The 22,175-nt window shown below is 41.0% G+C and overlaps 2 protein-coding genes across 3 annotated transcripts; both read right to left on the bottom strand.

Annotated features, from left to right (window-relative positions):
* Nucleotides 1-1,168: 1,168 nt before the first annotated feature.
* Nucleotides 1,169-10,499, bottom strand: LOC108757983 (uncharacterized). Its single transcript, XM_018502683.1, has 3 exons — nucleotides 7,071-10,499; nucleotides 5,895-6,917; nucleotides 1,169-5,774 (listed from the first exon to the last, which is right to left on the bottom strand). Exons 1-3 carry the CDS (start codon nucleotides 10,497-10,499, stop codon nucleotides 1,956-1,958), a joined length of 8,271 nt encoding a protein of 2,756 aa, XP_018358185.1. The 3' UTR covers nucleotides 1,169-1,955.
* A 2,283-nt stretch (nucleotides 10,500-12,782) lies between these two features.
* LOC108758023 (Chondrocyte-derived ezrin-like domain containing protein) lies at nucleotides 12,783-19,809 on the bottom strand. 2 transcript variants are annotated; one of them, XM_018502732.1, is made up of 10 exons: nucleotides 19,055-19,809; nucleotides 16,479-16,750; nucleotides 14,784-14,888; nucleotides 14,490-14,712; nucleotides 14,202-14,325; nucleotides 14,023-14,110; nucleotides 13,771-13,926; nucleotides 13,488-13,648; nucleotides 13,181-13,255; nucleotides 12,783-12,888 (listed from the first exon to the last, which is right to left on the bottom strand). In XM_018502732.1, exons 2-10 carry the CDS (start codon nucleotides 16,662-16,664, stop codon nucleotides 12,801-12,803), a joined length of 1,206 nt encoding a protein of 401 aa, XP_018358234.1. In that variant the 5' UTR covers nucleotides 16,665-16,750; nucleotides 19,055-19,809; the 3' UTR covers nucleotides 12,783-12,800. The 2 variants fall into 2 exon arrangements, with proteins under 2 accessions (XP_018358234.1, XP_018358236.1); XM_018502734.1 differs by lacking the exon at nucleotides 12,783-12,888 and having other exon boundaries at nucleotides 13,177-13,255; nucleotides 19,055-19,808.
* Nucleotides 19,810-22,175: the final 2,366 nt, after the last annotated feature.

Here is a 22,175-nt window from a genome sequence, read left to right as displayed (position 1 = left end):
GACTCCTTCCTGAAGTTTTTCCTGGTCAAACTGCACGTTTCTTTCATCAGGAAGCATCCCCTTTCTCCCATAATTCACTCACTGTAAAGCCGATCTTTTTCTCTCTTTTTCTCTCAAAATCACCGATCTAAGAGAATAATTGTGAGCGATAAAAATGTAATGTACATACGGATTGTATTAATCTCAAATAGAAATTTTTCTGAACGGATCGTATTAGTCTCAAATAGAAATTTTTCTAAACGAGCGAAAGAAAAGAAAAAAAAAATGAAGAGTCATAAGTTTTCCGAAAACAGCCGAGACGCGTTTCTACCTGCAATCTTCTTCTCAAACAAGTATCGGCGATAAATAATCGCCCAGTAACAATTTTAATATAGAGCATAGATTTCCCGGCCTGATCTTGCGAATATATATTTGTCGCTAGGCGAATAAGTCTCACGGATTAATGATTAGACGAGGCTTAAGTTCCCACCTAAAACAGAGAGCTTAACGGCTACCACTCGGTTGGTCCATCGCCAACGTCTATTAACGAGTAACAGGTGCTCCTCTCGCTCGTCGAGGGTAATTCCATACACGCAGGATATACCGGAGATGCACCTGCCGCGGCGCCATTAAAAACGCGAAAAGGCGCGGTGCATCACGTTTACGTATCTACGTTGAGCAACTTTTCTTCCTCTCCTTTCTAATTCGCGTGCGCGAAGCAAACCGCGGCGTAATCATAGGATCGCGTTGTCGTTGCTGTTCGGAATTCAATTCGAACTGGAAACAATCGCCCCGGACGACCTTATGTAATTCCGCGTTTCGTTTTCCCTCGTTTCTCCCTCGAGGGAATTCCACTTCGAGCGACCGTCGCTCGCGATTGATTGTCCTGGATGAATTTCAAGGTAGCGCGACCGAATAAAACGTCGTGTATTCGCGACGCAGTGATTTAGCGCTGATTTATATAACGTCGTTACAGCGTGGTGCGATAACGATTGCACGATCACGTGGGAGCGCTGAATGCAATTATATGTAACAAAGCTACGTTAATATTTTTTTCTTTTTTTTTTTTAGAGAAAGAAAAGAATGTTTACGTCATTCGTTCAAGTATTTGCACAATTATCCTTAACAATATCTCGTGCAAAAAACAAAAGGGTTCAAGCCGATTAAAGGGGTTAAAAATGATTCGCGATGACACAGCTCGTTTTAAGTTTTTTTAAGTTTACAATTATCTTCGAAAATTCTACGTCTCGGTCTTTCAATTTCTATGCCTTATAACATTATTATTAATAGGATATAACGTGTCGCACGTAACGATTATCATTCTCCAACGAGTCGCGCACGGGCACGCTGATCACGATAGTTAAGATACTTCACTTCCCGTGTATATTATGTATATGAATATTACTCGCTAAAGTATACTCATATCTACTGGGAGATGGGGACCAGAGGGGTTCTATCGTGATGATATCAAAGTAAATCGGGTCTCTAAAACGCGTAACAAACCGTATCCGTATCCCTAACGATATAATTATGCTACTTTCCTCTCGCAGCTTTTGATCATTCAGCCTTGGGCTTTCCAGCCCGGAACGATAAACGTCGTCTTCGTCTTACGTCTGTCCTGCTTTCGTCCTCGTTAATTCGCTCATGTCGTCATTCATACCCGTATAACCTCTCGATTCTCGATTGCCACTCAGCGCAAAACTTCGCCGGGCAAATCGTCGTTGTTGAATCAAGATTGCAGAAGATCAGGCCGAGTCGAGATCTGTTCCCATTTGATCTTTCGCGCGACAGACATAAGTCGAGAGAGTGCCAACATAACGGAGTCTGTCAATTCTAAAGTGCGTTCAATTCCATACGAAACTGGGAACTTGCCTATAAATTCTGCTAATTTGAGCCCCCGAGTGAGCGTGACCGATTGCGCTCAATTTTCTCTTTTCCTCGGGCGTTTCTGTTTAGTATCGATCGTCGACGATGCGTCAACGCTGCTGCTGTCGATGATGTTCATCCTTCATCTCGAGGGACATCTCATCGTCCTCGTCGTCGTCTACGTCTAGTCTCTGACTTTCTGGTAGCAGCGGTGGCGGTATGGTTGCCACGTCGAAACTGGAATCAGTGCTGGATACTATATGGCCGTCCTTGATCTCAAGATCGACTACTACGCGGTGTCGCCTCTTAGCATTCTGCTGTCGTTTCCGACGGAATGCCCGTTGACCCCCCCGATCGGGCGTATGCGCCGGGCTATCCATGCTCGAGGAGGTGTCACCCTCGCTCTGTGGGCTACGGCTCGACGAACAAGGCATCGTCTTTGTTCTGATCTGCGTCTTGATTGGCATAGGCGGACTAGATGTAGTCGATTCGCCGCTCAGACTCGTGGTAGAGTAATATGGGGTCGACTTCGCTCGGATTGGTACCATCACAGGCCGTTCAGTGGATCGCGTGCCCTGATATCTGCCTGCTTCGTGTGGACTCGGTTCCGAGAAGCCGCGATCGAATTTGCCTGTCGATTTCATTGATGGTTTCTCCCGCTCCGGGACGTTTCTTCGTTCCTCAGATAACCAATCGTCCGGTATTCTCGATTGGAACGTGAGATCGGCATATTTCTCGTGCATATCTTCCGAACTGTCCCCCCGACCGACCTCCATCCGTATTTTCTCGCTACTAGAATATTTCATTGCGGGCACATTATCGTACAATTGATCCTCCTCATCCTCTTCGGGAATTGGCAGCGCCGTGTCATCAACGCAGATCGTATCCTCGTCTGGAACCATTTGGAAATCATCGTCGATGGCCTCGTCGTACTCATTTCGAAGAGTGATACGAGGTGGCGAAGTGTCGGCGAATTCCTGGGGACAAAGGCCTTGCTGTTCGTCATCGTATCGGCGCAGGCGATGGTGCTCATCGAATTGGCTCTCAATAAATCGTCGCGCCTCGTCGAACTCGTCACCGTGCGTTTGAGATTGACGTAGATCATCGTCATTCTCGATGGTAGTCTTGGCCTGTAAAGTCTCGTGCTGTTCGATCGTGGAACCGGTGGCTTCGTCATGAAGAAACGAGGAAGTAACTGTTTCGGGTGGAGAAGGCAGTGGTGGCGACACGGGTAGCGGTAGTGAAGACGGAGACGGCGGAGATGGAAGAGAGGAAGTATCTGCAGATTGACATTTCGAGTTTGGTCTCATGCTGGTCGCGCTTCTCTCGGATGTCGTGGTGTCACTCTGACTTTTGTCCGCGGGTGTAGCGTAGTACTGTTGTGGTATCACCGTTGTGCTACCTGACCAGTCTGAGATCGAGGCGCCAAGTTCCGCGAGCGAGTTGTCGTCAGACTTTGTACCAGAGTACTGGCAAAACTGACGCACGGTGTTGTTCGAGCTGGACCATTCGGACATAGACAAGCCCATCGACGTGTCCTCGCTATGCGACGAACCAGTTATGTACGAATTCGATTTCGGTTTTACCGCGATTTTGACTGTACCGTCGGCCGTTGTCACAGACGTCGAACTTTGTCCGTCCTCCAAAAGAGTCGAATGCAGGTCATCATGCAGCGTTCTATTCTCGTCGCTGGAATCACTGTCTTGTTCCGCATGAACGGGCGTCTCCGTACTGTCCGTAACGGTCACCTTGACGGCTTCCTCCGGTTTGATTTCCATATAAAATGTCTCCACGTGACTCACTACCGGTGTTTCAAAAACAGGTGAACTGGGTGGCGATGGCCAGTCCTCGGAACTTTGCAACTGCAATCGTGATCGCCTGGTCGTTCGCGGCGATTTCGAGTCATCCTCGTGCGCGCCAACCACGTCGATGGGAATGTCTGGCAGCTCGGAAGATGTTCTGCGATCATCAGAAACGGATGGTAACGCCGTACCAGACGGAGGATCCGATGATAGAGATGGCTGATGATCGCTTGACATCAAAGACTCGTCGTCGAGACTCGGCGACCTCGAGCTGGGTTTAAAGGAGTCCTCCAAGTCGCTTCTGTCTTGCTCCGACGTAGTCGATCGTTCGGATATTCTTGACAGCGTACGTGAGAGTGAAAATGCGCCATAATTAGCTAATATTTCAGGACCAATGATAAAGGTGCCGGGAAAGTCCGCTAGGTCTTCTTGGAAACTATCCTCGTTCTGACCGTTGCTGTCTTCAGACTGCGATTGCTGTGCGTTGCTCTCGTCCTGAGGCACCCAGCCATCCTCGAGACTGGAACTACCGGAGCTTCCCTGCGGGAATGATTTCCACGTGACGTTCATTTCCTGCTTCGGAGGAAGTTGCGTGCCGTTGCTGTCATCATCCAAGGAACCGCTGTCTCGGGCGCCTTCGATCATAGCGATTTCCCGACGATCTATTATGGGTTGTATCTGACCGATTCCTAGTGGTCGAGCGATAGAACACGAACTAGAGTCTGGGTCTTCTCTGTCTGGTGTCCAAGTGTTGGTTTCTTCGCTTCTCGAACGTTCAGTGCTCAGTCTGAGTTTTCTGTCGATGGAGAGACGATTGGAATCCGCGATCTCCAGAGTCTCTTTCGCTGGTTCATCTTCCGGTAATTCTTCCGCCGTTTCTTCATCTTCTTTCTTCATCTCCAGGTATTCCGGCGTCAATTCAACCTCGACCAATGTTTTCTCATCCATCCTATCAACACCGTAGTCCGGTGAACTTAATTCGCTATCCGCACCTCGCGTCTGCACTTGCGTATCGAGCGCATCGAGCGTATCCTCGCTCGTGTCAAGAGAGTCCAACCGTTTATTTTCCTCTTCTTCTCGTTCGTCGATGTCCTCCACCCGTACTTCTACTATTTCTTCCTCATCCTCCTCCTGATTCATATCGTCGTCGGAACATTCTTCAATGGATATTTGTATTGGCGACTTGACCATATCTGGAGGATCATCCTGATCATAATTAAAGAAGAACATGTCCTCTCGAGCCGCGCTTATAGTTACATCAGGTACATCATCTCTCTCAGAAGGACTTCTCGAACCTTCAACTCTGACATGAAAGTCGTATGGACGAGGTGAAGAAGATTTTGGCGATACAGTTTCGCTAATTTTTGCATTTGTCTCTCCATCAGAAACTTCGCTCGGCGATTCAGTTTGTCTATAAACAGCTTCTGTGCTAGCGCTCTTCACGAAGATTGCCGATTGATCTTGATCCAACTGAGCACCTTTTGATGTACCAACCTTTGCATCGGAACTGTCCTGAGAAGCTTCCTGTTCAATACCGGATTCGGCGGAACTCTGATCGATAAATTTTGTTGCTTCCTCCATTTTAGCGCTCTCTATGACCGATGTTTGCGTTCTGTTTTCGTTAATGGAACTCACAAATGGCATTTGGCCGCCTTCTTGTCCCTCATAGAAATCAATGCAAGGAACAATCTCGTTACATTCTGTCAGTGGTGACTCTAGATACTGCGTCGAAGTCTCGGTAACAGACAAAGAATCCGTACATATTTCTGGCACGGTCGTGTGATCGGTACTGTCGGATTTGTGATTCGGCGAGGCTTCCATCTGAACTGAAAGCACCTTTGATACCATACTTGCGCCTTGAGCAACGTTCTCTTGATCCTCCAGATTCTCCGACACGTCCACTGTGTCATCCTTGCTGGAGAACGCGTTCGCCGGCGGTAGTCTGTGCACGGAGATTACGGCGGCGTCCAAAGATTTCGCGCGCCGCTGAGCAGTAGGCGACTGCGTTGCGCCTTGACGCTGAAGAGCGCCAATCCCGCTACCTTCCGAAAGACCAAGACGTGCGCGAGCAAACAGAATAGGTGTCTGTCCCGGTTTCCGTAAGACTAAAGGAGATTGAGTTAAATCCTGAACAAGCGTAGTTTTCTTTATACTAGTTTGTTCCTTGCTTGGCTCTTTGCCTGATTCCTTAACCACTTCCTTGGACTCGTCCGTTGCTCGTTTAGTATCCATTAGCTGATCAATCACTACATCAGGTTTAACAGACGGCTTAGAATCCTTCTCTTGTTTAGGTTGTTTTGATTCAGCAACAGTTTCCTCGCTAGTCGCTTCCACTTTCAAAGCCACTTTTCCACGTGCTATTTTCGTATCCTGTTTTGACATTGCTTCTTTTGCCATAGCAGATTTATCGGCAGCTGCCTTGGCAGCAGCTTTGATTCTCTTCGGCGAGATTTTCTCTACTGAATCTTTCTTTTCCGTACTTCCCAAACTTTTAGATATTCCCAATGACTTCGGTCTCGATTTCTCAGATTTTATCGTGCCCTTAATCAATTCATCGTCGACGGACGCAGATTTCGCGCGAGTCTTCGTTTCTTCCTTTTCCTCCTTCGATGTTGAAAATGGCTTGTCAGATAATCTAGTTACGGATTTTGATCTGGCTTTTTGTACAATGCTTATCTCTGGCGCCACGTCAGTCGAATCTATTATTATGATCTCCTGTGGCATTTCACCGAGTTTCAATTTGGATTTGTCGATTTTTATACTCACCGATGGTGAACGTGACTCTTTCGATGCGCTCTTCTTCAGTGGCGGTTTGTCGCCTTCTAACGATTTTGATTGTTTTTTGAAATCCTTTTTCGGTTCGGACTTCACCTTTCTCATTCTCTTCGGAGAGACATCTTGCACGAAATGTTTATTCTCGACTTCCGGTGAGAGCAAGGTATCGATTGGCGCCTTCTCTTCTGCCAACGATAAAGATTTCGATCTTATCGGTTCCGCGTGCGGTCTCAGCATGAAAGGAACAAACTCAGGAACTTTAAGACTATCCAACTCTAGAGTAGGTTTCACAGGCACTTCGTCCAAAGGCAAATCGGCGACTGGATCCACGAAATCGTCAAATCCTGTATCAATGATCTTTGGTCTCGATATTCGTGTAGCGGAATTTTTACTAACTTCCGAAAATTTCGATTCTATTCTTTCCAAAATACGTTTTGTTTTTTCGGGAATACTTGGCTTCTCTAATGTTTTGGGTTTCTCCGGAATCGGCGGTTTCTCCGGTTTGATTTCCAATGTAGCCGGTATGTGAACTTCAGCTATTACAGACTGTACGTTATCTCTTTTTTGATCATCGTCAGATAATTCATCGACGACTCGTTTTGGGGAACGATCCCATTCTTTAACCATCATCTGTTCGATATTACTGACTTGGCCACCTATTGTTTTCTCATCAGCCTGTTCGCCAGGAATATCGGGTAACGGTATCTTTTCAATACTATCTTGCTTTTCTAAACTATCGTCCGGTGCTTTTAGACTATCTTTCTCAATTTTCGCCTTGCGTTCCAAATTTTGCTTCATTTCCATGCTAACGATATCGGCAAAATTCAGAGCAGCTTTTACAGCATCCGCCGCTTTCGCAATACTGGTGGGACTTCTGGACGCACCGTCAAGAGATTTCTTCTTCTGTATCACAGAGACGATAGTTACGTTAGGATCAGTCGGCGACTTTTTGGGCGAACGTTTTTCGATAGCCGAGATAATAGTAATATTCGGTTCTACCGGCGACAATTTCGAAGGCTTTTTGTCCAAACTCGAAGATTTCTTGCACATGTAATCCTCGATGATAACTTCGGCTTTATTTCTATCTAACGAACCGCCCTTTTGTGAGAACTTTTCAGGAGACTGAGTCTTCACTTTCGAAGGACTTCTCTTGCTGGGCGATAAACTACAAACGATGCTCTTTGGGTCTGTAGGCGAAAGTTTCGATGTAGGACTTAAAATACTCTTCGGCTTATCCGAGGGGCTTAATATCGATTTTGGTCTTGCGGTAGTAACCGTGCCGCTCTTCGGTTTATCCGGAGATAGTTTATTGCTGGCCTTTTCTATCGAGGGAAGCTTAGTTAGATCGAAATATGGGAGATCCGTTACCATCTTCAGTGGTAACTTCGGTAAATCCTTGGCGAGACTCTTGACATTCCTCGAGGTTTTACTGCTATCCGACTCGGATTTTTCATCGGATGCGGTGCCGTTCATAACATGCCTCTTATGCAACGTATACGGAATATCGGCATTGTTTTTCTGTATTGCTGCGCTGTCTGAAAACGGTTCTTCATCGCCAGAGTCGGCCGGTGTTAAATCTATGGATTTCTGGTGCATCAGCATATGCCTCTTGCTGTTGCTAGATCCTAATCTTTGCCGTGCTGGATTTGGATCGCTCTTCGTACGCTCCACTGGCACGTGTCCGGGCAACGCAGTCTCCTCGAAGCCTAGCACGACACCACCAACAACCTTCGGCTCGTACTCGGCAAACACGGTTTTTGACTTCAAATTCTCCATCTCATGCGGCACGCCAATAACAGTTTCCGTACGGGATTCGATGGATAGTTTAGCTTGCCGCTCGCGCTCTCGTCTTTCGTCGTCTTTCCGTGCTTTCTCCAAACTCCTCCAATCATCACGTTCCCGCGGTTTTTCTTCCGGTTTGCTTTTCTCGGGTTTGCTCCTGGTCTTCTTTTGATCTTTATGTTCCATTCTTTCGATATTTTTCCTACGTTCCACACTGTCGAAGTCTAGGCACTCGAGACTCCTCCCCTCCCGTGATTCTAAACGTCCTAAGTGTTTTCGCTCACGTGAGTCTAGCTTCTCTAGACTCTTTCGCTCGGCGCTCCTTGATTCGATCTTTCTCTCATAGGTTCGTTCTCTTTGTTCATAACGTTCCAAAGATTTCAAACGTTCGATCGCTCGTGGATCGAAGTCGAACTTTTGAGAATCGAGTCTCTCTATGCTCATCCTCCGTTGCTCTTTCGGAGTCAACCGCTCGAATGGGCTTCTATTGTCGGAATCAAAGCGTTCTAAAGTATGCCTTGCATCGTAATCGATAGAAGCAGCTCTACTCTTTCTCGTTTCCCGAGAATCGATCCGTTCGATACTTCTCTCTCGACGCTCTAAATGCCGATGATTGCTCTTCTCTTTAGGACTCTTTAAATGCTCCATGCTGCTGCGCAACCCTTGAGAGTCTAAACGATCGACACTCTTACCGCGTGATTCATAGAAATCACTGTAAAAGGCACTCTTTTCCCTTGAGTCTAGGTGCTCGTAACTCCTCTCGCGCACATCAAGCCGCTCGATGCTTCTACGTAGTTCGCGCATATCGACCCGGTCTATACTGCGACGACCGTGACTATCCGATCTCCGCTCGCGCGAATCGAGCCGATCTACTGAACGACGTTCTCGTGAATCACTCTTATCCATTCGTCTGCATTCCCTCGAGTAGTCCCGTTTTCGCTCCTCCCTCTCAATGCTCCTACGCTCCTTCGACAAGACTTTCTCGACCTTAACGTCAGCATCTCTCGATTTCCTATCTCTAGATTTATGACCTCGACCTAGACTACCTGTCTCGACATATAACCGCGGTGGATGATCGTCCAGACTAGCAATACTGCGTGCCCTAGTCGTCCTACCTTTTGCGCTATGATCTAATGTTCTACTTCCGTCAACCGGACTTAGATCATCATCAATTCGCGATTTCGGACGCATGATACCTTCGTCTCGCAAGACTTCTGAATCTACGTGTGTGATCTTATACTTGGGTTTTAAGTTCTTCAACTCGTTTAAGACAGACATTTTTTGCTTGTGTACCTGCATCACCACGGGATCTTTTCTAGCGGAGTCCTGATGCGGAATACCCGTCTTGGGTGGCTGTTCCACGGAATTAGCGTGTCTCGTTTCAAATTTACGTTCTATTTGAGTACCTGTCCGTTGTATTCTAGATTCGGTGATCACGAAATCGTTATCTACCTTAGATACAGCTGAGTACCGATCGATGGACTTGACTTTAGAGTTCTTGAGATCAGTAAACGCGGATCTGTATTGTTGTTTCTCTGAAGGCTTTAATGATCTGTGCTTGACAAAGGAATCGGTTTCGGAGTCCATTTGGAACATCTCGTGCTCGATTCCTTCGTCGCTCTGATCGGATATTGGTTCGTCGTGTGGACTAGAATACGATTCCGGATACTCGAATTCATGTTCGCGTTCCAAAAGCTCGTAAGAATCGTGTGAGAGATCGTCATGTGACAGATCTCCAGCGGGACCCGATTCCTCATGGCCCGATTCGGTAGACAACGACGACGTTCCCGGGTAGGAACTGCTGTACACACGCTCGGGGACAGAATCGTGATCTAGAGAAGGTAATTTCGAACTAGCGGCGCTATACGAACGATTACTTTCGTCGTAACGTGTTATGGGGTTATCTAGTTCACCCTGGGAGGCTAACTGGAATGGATCTAACGGAAGGTCCGCGGTGACTTTGTCGTCCCGCGGCCGCGCTTTACCGGAGTCCTCAAAACTAGAAGCGTACAACTCGCGACAACTAGCCGACCGTTGCCAGGGGTATCTGGGCAGAGGTCGTGGTAGTGGGAATTCGGGAGGACTGCTGTTAGAGGGGCTGATACGACCTGTTGATGAAATCCGTTGCTGGCTGGTAGCAAGCATCTGCCGCTGTGCTGGGACCTGGCTGGGGGTGGCTGGTGAATGGACGTCGATAGAGGTGAGCGTCCGAAACGATGTAGCTGTGTCTTCTCGACGGTGAATCGTCCCTCCCATCGAGACACTCGTCACAGTCGTCGGAGAATCCAGCGTCATCGAACCGCATGACAGAGACTGAGCTGGGGTTGCCAGAGCTAGAAAAATCGCACGACATAAATCTCCTTTCTTCTACGTTCGCATATGACATAATAGAATTGTTTTGTTATTCTTGTGCGATTATACCTCTGTCATGTTAATTATTCTAATGAATATTTAATTAATGAAACGACTATTGCGGAAAAAATGAATTTAACGCATGCACACGCATGATATTTTAACTTTTTTTTTATTCTTTTGAATAAAGAAAAAATAAAAATAAATTACAAAATAAACAAGTATTAGCGAATTAATACTCAATATCAATAATAAAGAGTAAATTAATAGTCGATGTTATTAGAAATTTTTATATATAATATTATATTACTTTGTTATAATAATCAATAATATTATGATATCATTCTGATATGTATATGATAATCATTAATCAGTATATATTATCATCTATAAACAAGTAAAATATAAATATTATATAAATAGTATATCAAAGTCGACTAATTATTTCGTTTTTTATGTGAAACTAAACGCATAAACGTTTCAATTTCGAGTCCTAAACGTACATGTATATATTTCAACGAGATATGATCATAATCCGTATACATAAAAGATTAGATTTTCTTACATTATAATTTTTGCGCGTACACATACACACACACATACACGCACATGACAGACACACACACATACACACACACATATTCAATTCTTATAAACATAACAAAAGTTAGGCACAAAATCCGTTTAAAAACAATCTATTTAAGATACGCTATTCTACTCTACTATTACAATACTTTAGTTATGATACGGTGAAAAGAAATGAGGCTAGAAACAGGTGGACAGAAATAGAGAGCCAAAGGGCGAAGAAATTAAAAATAAAGCGTTTGTTGTGGAGGTTGGTGTCGGTCATGGTACATACCAGGATCGCCGAGGGGCAGGAGGGGGTGGGCAGAGATGCTGGAGCTGCCCATAAGGGAGCTGCTTGGAGTGGCCCCACGATAGCCTCCCCCCTCCGAGCCCTGCAATGCCCTACCACCGCTAGTCTGCCGGAACGAATTGGACCTGCGAGCAAGAGAGAGTCAAGTTCAGCATCAGACTTAGGCTGTCAAATGCCAAGCCTGTGTTTGGAACTAACTTATCCCTTCTTTCTCTTTTGTCAACGATTGTTAATAAGAAAAAAAGAAACGGAAAAAAAGAATGCTTCTCGACTAACCGACGCTACGATGCAAGGAATTATGCGGATGATATTGATTTTCGTACCAATCCACATCTTAAAATATGCGATAAACAAAAATAGATTCTACTTCTGATACGATACACGGTCAACACCGCCGTTGAGTGATTTTTACTGCAATGTAATTATTGTTGTTGACGTAGAGTTATTTTGTATTATACAATATAATAAAATATAGAAATATCTTTTAAAACATTTAAATGTGCAAATATTTATGTATATACATATATTTACTAATTATACATGTATATATAATTAGTAAATCATCACGGATTGTCGCGGGTGCAACAGAGAACTGTGTACTACCATTGAATTTGGGAATAGTGAAGACAGCCATTATTTTCGACGGAAAACGAAATTGTAAAAAAAAGGCTGTCCTACTTGCAAAAATGCCATATAGGATATACTTTATAAAAACATTAATTAATATAGACAACTTTATTTGCGCGTTCGAAAATAGCCATACGTGCAGTAATTATATGAAACACAAGAGAAATATCTTGCGTGTTCCAAAGCATAAATAAAATACAAGGAAAAGTGCACTTTTAAAATAAATATACCTAATATATTATTCACATCATGTTTAGACGTCATATTTAGACTTTAATGCATTCAACTTTGACGATCGTATATAATTTTATTTATATTTTATTGCTCTCGAGGTGAAAAAGTCTAGAAGATGCAAAATACATAAATACTTAAAATCGCCTTAATGTAAAGAGACTCTTTTTTGCAGAGTTTAATATCAATATGTAATAATGTATAATTTTAACTTACTTATAAACAAATTGAATGTCACGCGCGTTATAGTCTTTTTGTTAGTCGATGTTTCAATGTATGAAGGCGTTCTTCAACCGTGCATCGATATCGCACAGCAAATGAAAATCTACCGGTGTACAAGAACAACTTCTTTTCTTTTAATTGTATCATATAATAGACTATCTTCTATTTTAGAGAACAATCTACTGCTATGGACAAATATCTTGTTGGATAGAACTTGTTAGGGCAGTGAAACGTGGTACTTTGCTGTGTATTATTAGATACAACAATATAAATAATTAGTGATCACGCTATTGAGAGAGGGTACACTCATCATTCGGGTTTATCGTGCCTGATGGTGAGCCTGACTCCCCGCCACCCCTGTCCGAGCAGGCAACACTGACAAACGGAAATATAAAAATGGATATGATAAACCGTTTCCACTATGGAAATTGGAAACGTTTGGATAATACATATATAAGTATCGACTTATATCCCGGCAAAAGCAAGACCGTGCCACCTCCTATCTTACTCACAAGTTTGGTGCGTTCGTTAATAAAAATCTCAATGGTACAAACCAACATTAGGAAAACAGTACGTAATGGTCTGCATGCACTATCTACATATTACATGGGTATCCAAGAACTCTTTTAATTATTCAACAACTCTTCGATCTCGTAAAGGAACTTACCTTTGAAATGTCTGCCTCTTCACGTAATTATCTCGAACAAATTCAACAATTTGTTTTTGAGTTTTGCCGCTATACCTGGTAATATGTAAAAGCATTACAATGTAGTGATATTTTGATTATCCAAATTCAAAAAGTACCATATGTTATTTAACAAGTTCCTGTACGATTATATTTTAAAAATAGAATATTTAAATATAAGGTATATATCTAATATACATTTAAACTCTAGAAAACTATAAAAATTGGACATTAAAATTGGACTTTCTTCGACAAATTCAGCAATATTCTTGAAACTGATTTGGCATACCTAAATGATGATCCACGGCTAAGCACTCTAGTTTTCTGTCTTACAACTCTCTTAACTACAGAACAACGGAAGAAACCATGATTTTCTACACATTTTTTCCAAAAGTTTTTACACTCATTACGTCCTTCAAAGAAAAATTCAACTGTGTCCTTATAATATCCCTACGAGTAATAAAAAATGACATAAATACATGATTACAATAGAAATATTGAAATACATATTAATTTAATGTCTAATATAAAAATAAATTTATTTAAGTATTAAAAATAAATTAAATACTCACATAGCCCTCAGGATGTAATTTGATTAAAAAACGTTTTCGTTTAAAACTGATTTTTCTGATTTTGGCCCAACTAAATGTATTTATCTTAGTATAATTTTGAAAGACTACAATGCCCATATGTGCTACTGCGAGATTTAGTGGAACATTTTCATGATCCTAGTACAAAATAACAAAAAGTTATAAAAATATTTTATACACAGAACAGACTGTTTTTGTAATTTCAAAGTATATAAATCTTAGAGTATAACTTACCTTAGCTGGATGCATTTTCATTCCATACAATTCACAACGTCGAGCAGTTTCTAAAAGATTGAGATCTGCCTCTGCAGGAGATTGACCCCTGTTAACATTAAAATAATATTAGATACGCTCAACATTAATAAAGTTATGTATTTAATAAATATTGATTTATTTTGATATATATTTCTTACGCATGTTTCTTGTGATTCTCCATTATACGTCGTTCTAACTCTTGATCCTGATGAGGCACAAACTTGTACGTTGATAAATACGTATGATCTGGATAGTCTTCTATCACATAATCTCCACATTCAGCTAAAAACAAAAAAATAATAATCAAAGAAATAGATTCCAACATATTTTATTAAACAACGGCAATTAAATTAAAATATATTATGAAACAATTAATATGTTAATCTAATTTGTTAGGCTTAGATTTAAAATTAATAGTAGTAGAAACATACAATAATTATTATTACCTTGGACAATATAACTGGCCATCAATGCTGCTGTGTTATCATTGCATTGCAGTAAACCTTGAGCTAAATCCCGTTTGATTTGTAGACAGAATAAATATCTTGTAAATTCCTCCTCGAGCTGTGCAGGATCTGGCGTATAAAATTTAACACAGAACCTCAATAACGGATCAATAAGAGATAAACCAACTTGTCTGCATACTGGTTTTTCCAAATCCAACCAATACTGTAAATATCAATATCTTTAATTTCATTGTTCATTGAAAAATGTTATTTACATTAAAAATCGCATCTTACTTTTGTAAAATTTGGTTCCTGATATTCAAGACCAAAGTAATCCGCTTCTAAAAGATGCAATTGCTTACAAACTTGATCAAACAACACTCTACCTAGTGCCTTGGCCTGAAATTTTCAAATAATTACATTTATGCAATATGATATAGCTAAGCTTTGATACAACTAACTTCGTTAAATTATAAAATATCAACATCTCGCGTTACTATGTTATATTTTCATAAATAATTATCATATAAAATATCTAAAAGAAATGTTATGTAATCGCGAGTGCTATGTAAATGTACAGAATAATCTTATTGTACTTTCACTGTAAAAAAAGCTAAGATGCTAGAATAAAATTAATCTCTAAAGAAATAAGCAACACGTTGCAAGCATTGTAAATAAATAATCAATAAATGAGTATACATATTTCACACACATTCAAGGAGATCCCCCATTTGATACATTATATGCTCCAATAGCTCATTCTTCTGGAAGTATATGCACACACTATACTGCATATATATGGTAACTATCTTGCCAATATAAAAATACATAATATTATAAGCTAATAAAAATTTTTTAATTTAAATAACAAAATATCTCATTTACAAAAATTAATTTTAAGGTTCTTTCGGAAATTTTTAGAAGCTTACAAGTTCAGAATTTTTACAAGCTCAATTTATCTATGCTCTCTTCAGCACCATTAAAACCTTCCATAATACTAAAACAAGTATGAAAATTTTTAAGGTGCTCCAAAATAATATAACAAAAAAGTGCAAATCTTGAATATCGGAATTTTAAGTTAAATGGCTTCAGGGAGAAGATTATAAGAGGCTTTGTAACAATGACTCTTGACCTGAATGCACGAAGTAAATGGTTTAACATGCCTATGGAGCAAAATATGATAGAAAGAATTAATACATATGCAGGCTTTTGAATTACACAAAAGATACGAACGATCACAAGTTCAAGTTACATAAAAGTAATAATGTCAAACCTATTAAATAATATATATACTTTACGAACATTATATTATATTTCAGAGATATGAAGCTCTCTCAAATTAAATTATTTAATGGCGTTTTAACACAGGCATACACACATACGCACACGCGCACGCACACATACACACAAAATATACGTGGAGACGCATAGGACAGATATGTAGCTTAGACTCGCAATAATGCGATAATAGAGGAGCACACATTCAATTGCAGTATAATGTAGAATTATGAAGGTACAATAAGATATTCAAGCATCACTCAATGTCGCTTTACAACATTTATTCCTGCGACAGTCTCTGTAGGGCGCAAGAAGTCGCCTTTATGAATAGTAGACGGCAAACATTTTCACATATAGCTTGCGTATTTTAGTTTGCGTATAAACATTGCACACGAAGGTCTCAAAAAAACATATTACGCCACACGAAGAGCAAGAGCGTAAAATATTCTTAACTTATATTTATTTATAGAGGTTCTATCGTGACCTCAGTTAGACAAAAACTCTCGCGTTTTCTTCTATAAAGAGTACTTTAAGAAGTGAATTTGAAGCTTTATCGACCTAAAACTTTATTAGCTAAAAGATATTAAATTTTGTTAAATTATTTGAGAGCTTCACTGTACAATTTCCTTCATGTATTTTAACATGTAATTATCGCAAGCATTTGAGATACGGGACGATATTATTTAAGGATATGAAATAAATATTCTTTACCTGCACTTGAAACATTGTAATAGAGTCATCCAACATCTGTACACGAACTGCCAGCATTTTTCCAGCTTTTCGCGGTGTTGCAGGAGGTGTCCTACTACCTCCGTCTACACCAGCTGGCGTCGAATGACTGTGAGGCATTTTCGAGCCGGCCCCCTTCATCCCAAAACTTTCTATATCATTCATCATGATTCATTTAGTCTGTTTTACGGAGCAATCGTTTAATGCGTATTTTCATAAAAGGGACAATCAATGTGTCTGTATTATGTCATCATCTGTAACGAGAGAATTAAAAGAGATAAGAATTTTCAAATATATCTCATGGGAAAAAATTAAATCAGATAAAAAATTTATCTACAATGTATGATCAGCTGCAAAAAATATTCACGTATGAAATAATAAGAATAGTCAACTTACGTGAGCTCGTTGAGCGATCTAACGATTTTATTAAAAACAGGAAACGGGTAATCATAATAGACTGCATGACAGAATCAAATACATCAGAAAAGTAGAAATATAATGGAATATTTCAAAGATAGCAACAAAACCTTTCTCTAATCAATTATTTTACAATTGTTGAAAGTATTCTTCTCGCTGATTGGATAACACTTTTAGATGTAAAAGATTAATCTCAGCGAGGAAAACTTGCACACACTGTTGCAAAATAAACGTTCTGCTGAACGCGGCCTTTCTCAGTGTCGAGACAATACTTGTTTTATCCCGCAACTCGCACTATTTCTAGATAAAGGGACAGGAGAGATTCAAAGAGAGAAGGAACAGAATCCGAGCCAATTTTACCCCGAGTCTCGCAAAGCGGAGCGAAGCGGACACGAGTGTCTCGCCTCTATTCCCGACGCGCTGCTCCACTTTCGGCTGTCACCGTACACGCGTCTTTTTAAAAGCGCATCGATTCATTTTCTCACGACGCGGCGCGGATACGCGAGACAGGACAGGACGTACTCGTAACTCGGGTCCGCGTCGTTATCTATCCGATCGTCGTCAGAGAACGACGCTAAGCGACGGTGTTTACATAACGCGCTGCGGTATATCATTGTAAGTCACGCGGAGTCCCCCGCATCGTTTCCTCGTTCCGGTACCGCTAGCTTCACCGTGATTAACCTTCCTCTTCCCTAGACTCAATTTTTCATTTTCTGGTTAACTCATGGCTTGGACGTAGCTTCGCTTAACTTAACGATAATGTAAAAATCGTGTTTTTCTATCTATGATTAATCACTAACCTAAAGTAACTTTTAAAGTAACTGATAAACTTTTAAAATTATTCACTTCAAAATTATTAGTTTAGGCTATTTTTCTTGTAGGGGACAAATATTATTCCATCTTTGTTATTCAGGGAATGTCAAGAAAGATAGAATAATGTTCGGATCGACCACGTCTCCTAAAAGAAAAGCAGCCTTATGCCCGTTTCTACCAATGTGGATTAACTTTAATCTCGGTTCAACTTACTCTTCATCTTTTTCTTATTCTTAAAACCAGAAAAAGATGAAGAGTTGGTTGAACTGAGATTAAAGTTAAACTGTATTGGTAGAAACGGGCATTAGTGATGAACCATAGCTAGAGGTCTAATCACGAGTTAACAAACAAAAAAATGAAAAAAAAACCAGCCTTAACGTCCATTTCAAGCAACGTAGATTAACTTTAATCTTCCTTTTTATCTTTCCTTAGTTCTAAAAGTTAGAAAAAGCTGAAGAGAGAGTTGAACCAAGATTAAAGTTAATCTACATTGGTAGAAACGTGCATTAGATTTATTGGTCCTCAGGGCCGCGTTCAAAAAGTTCAGTCGGGTGTATTCAGAGTCTGACATCGTTTTATCCTTGCTGTTCTCCGAGTGTTAAACAAGGATCAAATGATACCTCGGTACATCCGGGTGAAATTTCTGATCGTAGCCGATCATATGCTCGTTTTTATCAATGTAGATTAACTTTAATCTCGGTACAGCTTGCTCTTCATCTTTTTCTAGAACTAGAAAAAGACGGCAAGTTGGTTGAGCCGAGATTAAAATTAAGCTATATATTATAGTAGAAACGGACACCGTCGGCCAGGCGCGATTAATCGCGACGACGACGAGGACGAGGACGACGTCGAGTCGTCACGAAAGAGAGACGCCTCACGCGAGTCCCGTAACTGACCGCGGTCGAGGATGGTCGAGGATGGTCGAGGATGGGTGTTTTAATGCGTGCTAACGTTTACGCTTTCACCTCGCTTCGCCGCGCGTTGTAGGTACACGCCACACACCGCCGCGCCGCCCGCGCACGTCCGTTCGCATATAAAGTGCGTGGTCGTCATAATTGCGAGTTCCTCGAGGCGGCGGCGTACCGAAAATGGAAGCCGGATAGGTCGTCGTCGTGGTGGTGGATGGAGGCTCTAGAACGCCCTTCGCGCGTTCTTCCGCGAGAGAACCCGGATGGCTCGTATATCGTGAGAACGAATCTCGGAGTGAAGCTAAGGAGAGGCGGAAGAAGAAGAGAGACATAGCTTATCTATTTAGAAAGAAAGAGAGAAAGAGAGGGTGGTAGGAAGAAGAAAAAAATGGGCTGGGTAATTATATATTATATACGTACGTCTACCGGGGCCGTCGGTGGTGTGCCCCGCTGCCAGCACGCCTCGACACGCATCAACCAGAGTTCATTGATCACATTGAGGCACGCCCGCTGCGTGACAGCGACGACAGCGCCCGCCGGCCGCTTCCGTCGATCGCTACACCGTGTCCTCCTCGCGGCTGCGGCGGCGGCGACGGCGGCGACGACGACGACGATGATGACGGAAGGGAACGCGACGATCTCGTCACTCGTGTCGTCGTTAATAATGGCTGGCGATGCTGCTATTGCTGCTATTGCTGCTCGCCGATCTCGCGGCGCCGCCCGACGTCGTAGGTGCGGCGATGAGTGCGCGACGATGCTCGACCATCGAGCGCGTACGAGAGCCCCGAATCGGAGCCATCACGTATAGATACGTACACATAAATATATATGTGTATATCATACGCGCACACACAATCTCACGCGACGACACTCACTTACAAGACGGATCGAGGAGTTTCCGCCTAGACACCATTTACACCAAACGAACAGTGGTGCTCAAGGATGGGTATCGCCATTACGTTCCGTTCTGTTCGGTTGCGTTTTATTACATCGCGTCATGGCCGTTCCCGTCTTCGTTGTTTGCGATGTTCGCGATCGCGCCACAAGGCACAACTACAACGTAGGGCCGGTCTACCGAGGGCGCGACATGTTCAAAGGGCGGTGGCACCGGTCCCGCGAGCCGCGTGTGTGCTGACACCTGACAGGCGAGGTCAACAGGTAGGACGATTTACCTGTCGAAGGACAATCCGACAATTATGGTGAGGATGTCACGCGGATAAATATTATTGTTGTCATTTTTATCGAACGAGGTCGATAAGAATTGAAGAGCGCTATATTATCGATTGATAATTACATATCGGCTTTACACTTTTTACTCGATCGGTATAATTATCGGTGTCGATAATGTATAACTTTTTTCTATATTATCACACGTGGATAGTCGAGCTCGGATAATAATAATAAAATTGCAGTTTTTAATAAAAATTAAATATTTTCAAATCTTATATATATATCTATAAAATATATCTATAAATAATATATATCTATAAAATATCATCATAATAGAATAAACTACAATTAATATTATATATATAAATATAATCGAGTAATTATATTTTTAACAGTCACGCGAACTCTTTTCTAACACAAATTATTGATTGTCTAAAGAAGGAAAAATAATTAAAATTATCGCCATCCAGAAACTCGTTTAAGATTCTGTCATTTATTCCTCACATTCGATTTATGCTCCAACCTTTATTTCGAGCAATTTTTAATAGCTATATACCTTAATTGTTAATTATAATATCTATAATCATTACTCGCATGGACATCAGATCAGCAAATAAAAATAAAAAGAAATATATCTAAATAAATCTAATAATAATAATAATAATAATAATATTTACATCAATTGTAATAATTACAAGAAATTTCAAAAAATCTTTAATATTTAAATCTTATCAATAATTGCAGATACAATAAAGATATGACTTTTAAAACAATATCTTCTATATGTAAGATACGTACAGAAGGTGTTTGAAGATTGTCGTACATTCTCTTTTACTCGCTTCTTTTGTAAATTGTAAATTCTCAACAAAAACAAACTGGATCTAAACTAAACAAACAATCGCGAACTTTCTTCAACAAGTTGCAAGTAATGTACAACAATACTAACGGCGTCGTTTGTTATTCATTTGCATTTGTTTATCCAATCCAGATCCAATTTTAGATTAACATATAAATAATAGAAATAAATTTTTTTTTAATATAGTGCAGGAGTTACTAATTCAGTGTCATTGAGGAAAAGTTGATCGATATTTTGATAAGGGATGTTTAAAGAAAACCAACTAGTATATAATAGTATAACAATGTATGTATATATATAATATATATATATATATAGAGCTGCAGTTTTATTTATATATATACATTTTCTTATGTATAAGTATGTTATTATTAGTATCATCATCTGAGAGTTAATATACATGTAAAATTTTCCTTGCGTATCTCATTGGTTGCCATGGGTGTGTCCTGAATTTAAATGAAAGAACATCATTTATATTCGCGTGCACCGACGTAATCTATCACTCCGTACTGTCTTTTACACGTCTGTTTTTTTTTCTTTTTCTCGTTTTCTCTCTTCTTAACGCAGTACATCAGCTAAGATACTCTGCCGTCTAAATATTATTTTCTATGTTCGCCCATTTAATATTCATGGCTTAGCGCGTTTGCGTGATTACCTTCGTACATTACAAATGGGGTGCTCAGAAGACTAAACAGCTTGATGGTACGATCGGACGCTTATTTTTCCGCATCCTACTCCATTACTTTTTACTTTTTTCTTTTTTTTTATTACGATTAAATAATCAAGTACTTTTGACACAATGGAAGTGTGCTTGCTACCAAAATCATCGCTTCGCGAATTCGCTCGTGGTTGCTCCGCCTTGCCTCTCACAAACATCTGTCGTACTTTATCGCATTTTGCTTTCGATATCATACCTCGTTATCTCCTTTTTTTTTATCATCGCGATTAGAATGTGCTTTGGGATATTCGTTCACGCGGTCTAAATTATTCTGGAGATTTCGAAAATAAATCTCCCCGTCTGTATTCAGCCTCTATTCACTTCCGTAACTTTGTTATCCTCTTTGGTATGTATCATCAAGATATTTGGCCAGTCGACGTAATAATATCATGCGTATTATGTGATCTATGCAACTTACATGTCGTCGTGGTTATTACAACTTTTCTCGTGTAAGAATCTCTGATAAAAATTTTCTAACGCTAAAAAGATCACTTTGACGGTCGCAATTTTGAATATCAAATCGATAATCCCACACTTTTATATTTATCCTTCGTGTCTATTGCACCACCGATGTCTTGATAATTGTGAATCCTCGTCTCTGAGGCGAGAATAACTTATCTAGAAAGGCTGCTGTGATATAGGTACAGAAACATGCCGGTCCTTCTAGAGTTAAGTATCTAATTTCTATGCGTCATATCCGTCCGGTTGACGGGCTGTCATTACTTTATTACACTTTTACGTAATATTGCAGAATAATATGCCCACGCATTTTAAATGTCCGTGATAATACAGGTCGC

The sequence above is a fragment of the Trachymyrmex cornetzi genome, unplaced genomic scaffold (genome assembly GCF_001594075.2).
Source record: "Trachymyrmex cornetzi isolate Tcor2-1 unplaced genomic scaffold, Tcor1.1 scaffold15, whole genome shotgun sequence".
Classification (NCBI taxonomy): domain Eukaryota; kingdom Metazoa; phylum Arthropoda; class Insecta; order Hymenoptera; family Formicidae; genus Trachymyrmex; species Trachymyrmex cornetzi.
Note: the sequence above shows the minus strand (reverse complement) of the source record. Positions and strands in the feature narration are given on the sequence as shown.

Excerpts from the sequence above, each read along its gene's own strand:
- LOC108757983 (XM_018502683.1), bottom strand. The coding sequence starts at position 10,499 with ATGACGCTGGATTCTCCGACGACTGTGACGAGTGTCTCGATGGGAGGG. Across the intron at positions 6,918-7,070 it reads AGAAAACAATAGGTGGCCAA|AAACCGCCGATTCCGGAGAA; the intron begins GTCAGTAATATC and ends ATCAAACCGGAG. Across the intron at positions 5,775-5,894 it reads CGTCTGTTAAACCTGATGTA|GATTTAACTCAATCTCCTTT; the intron begins GTGATTGATCAG and ends ACGCTTGTTCAG.
- LOC108758023 (XM_018502732.1), bottom strand. The coding sequence starts at position 16,664 with ATGATGAATGATATAGAAAGTTTTGGGATGAAGGGGGCCGGCTCGAAA. Across the intron at positions 14,713-14,783 it reads AGGAACCAAATTTTACAAAA|TATTGGTTGGATTTGGAAAA; the intron begins GTAAGATGCGAT and ends TGATATTTACAG. Across the intron at positions 13,256-13,487 it reads AGCCGTGGATCATCATTTAG|GTATAGCGGCAAAACTCAAA; the intron begins GTATGCCAAATC and ends ACATATTACCAG.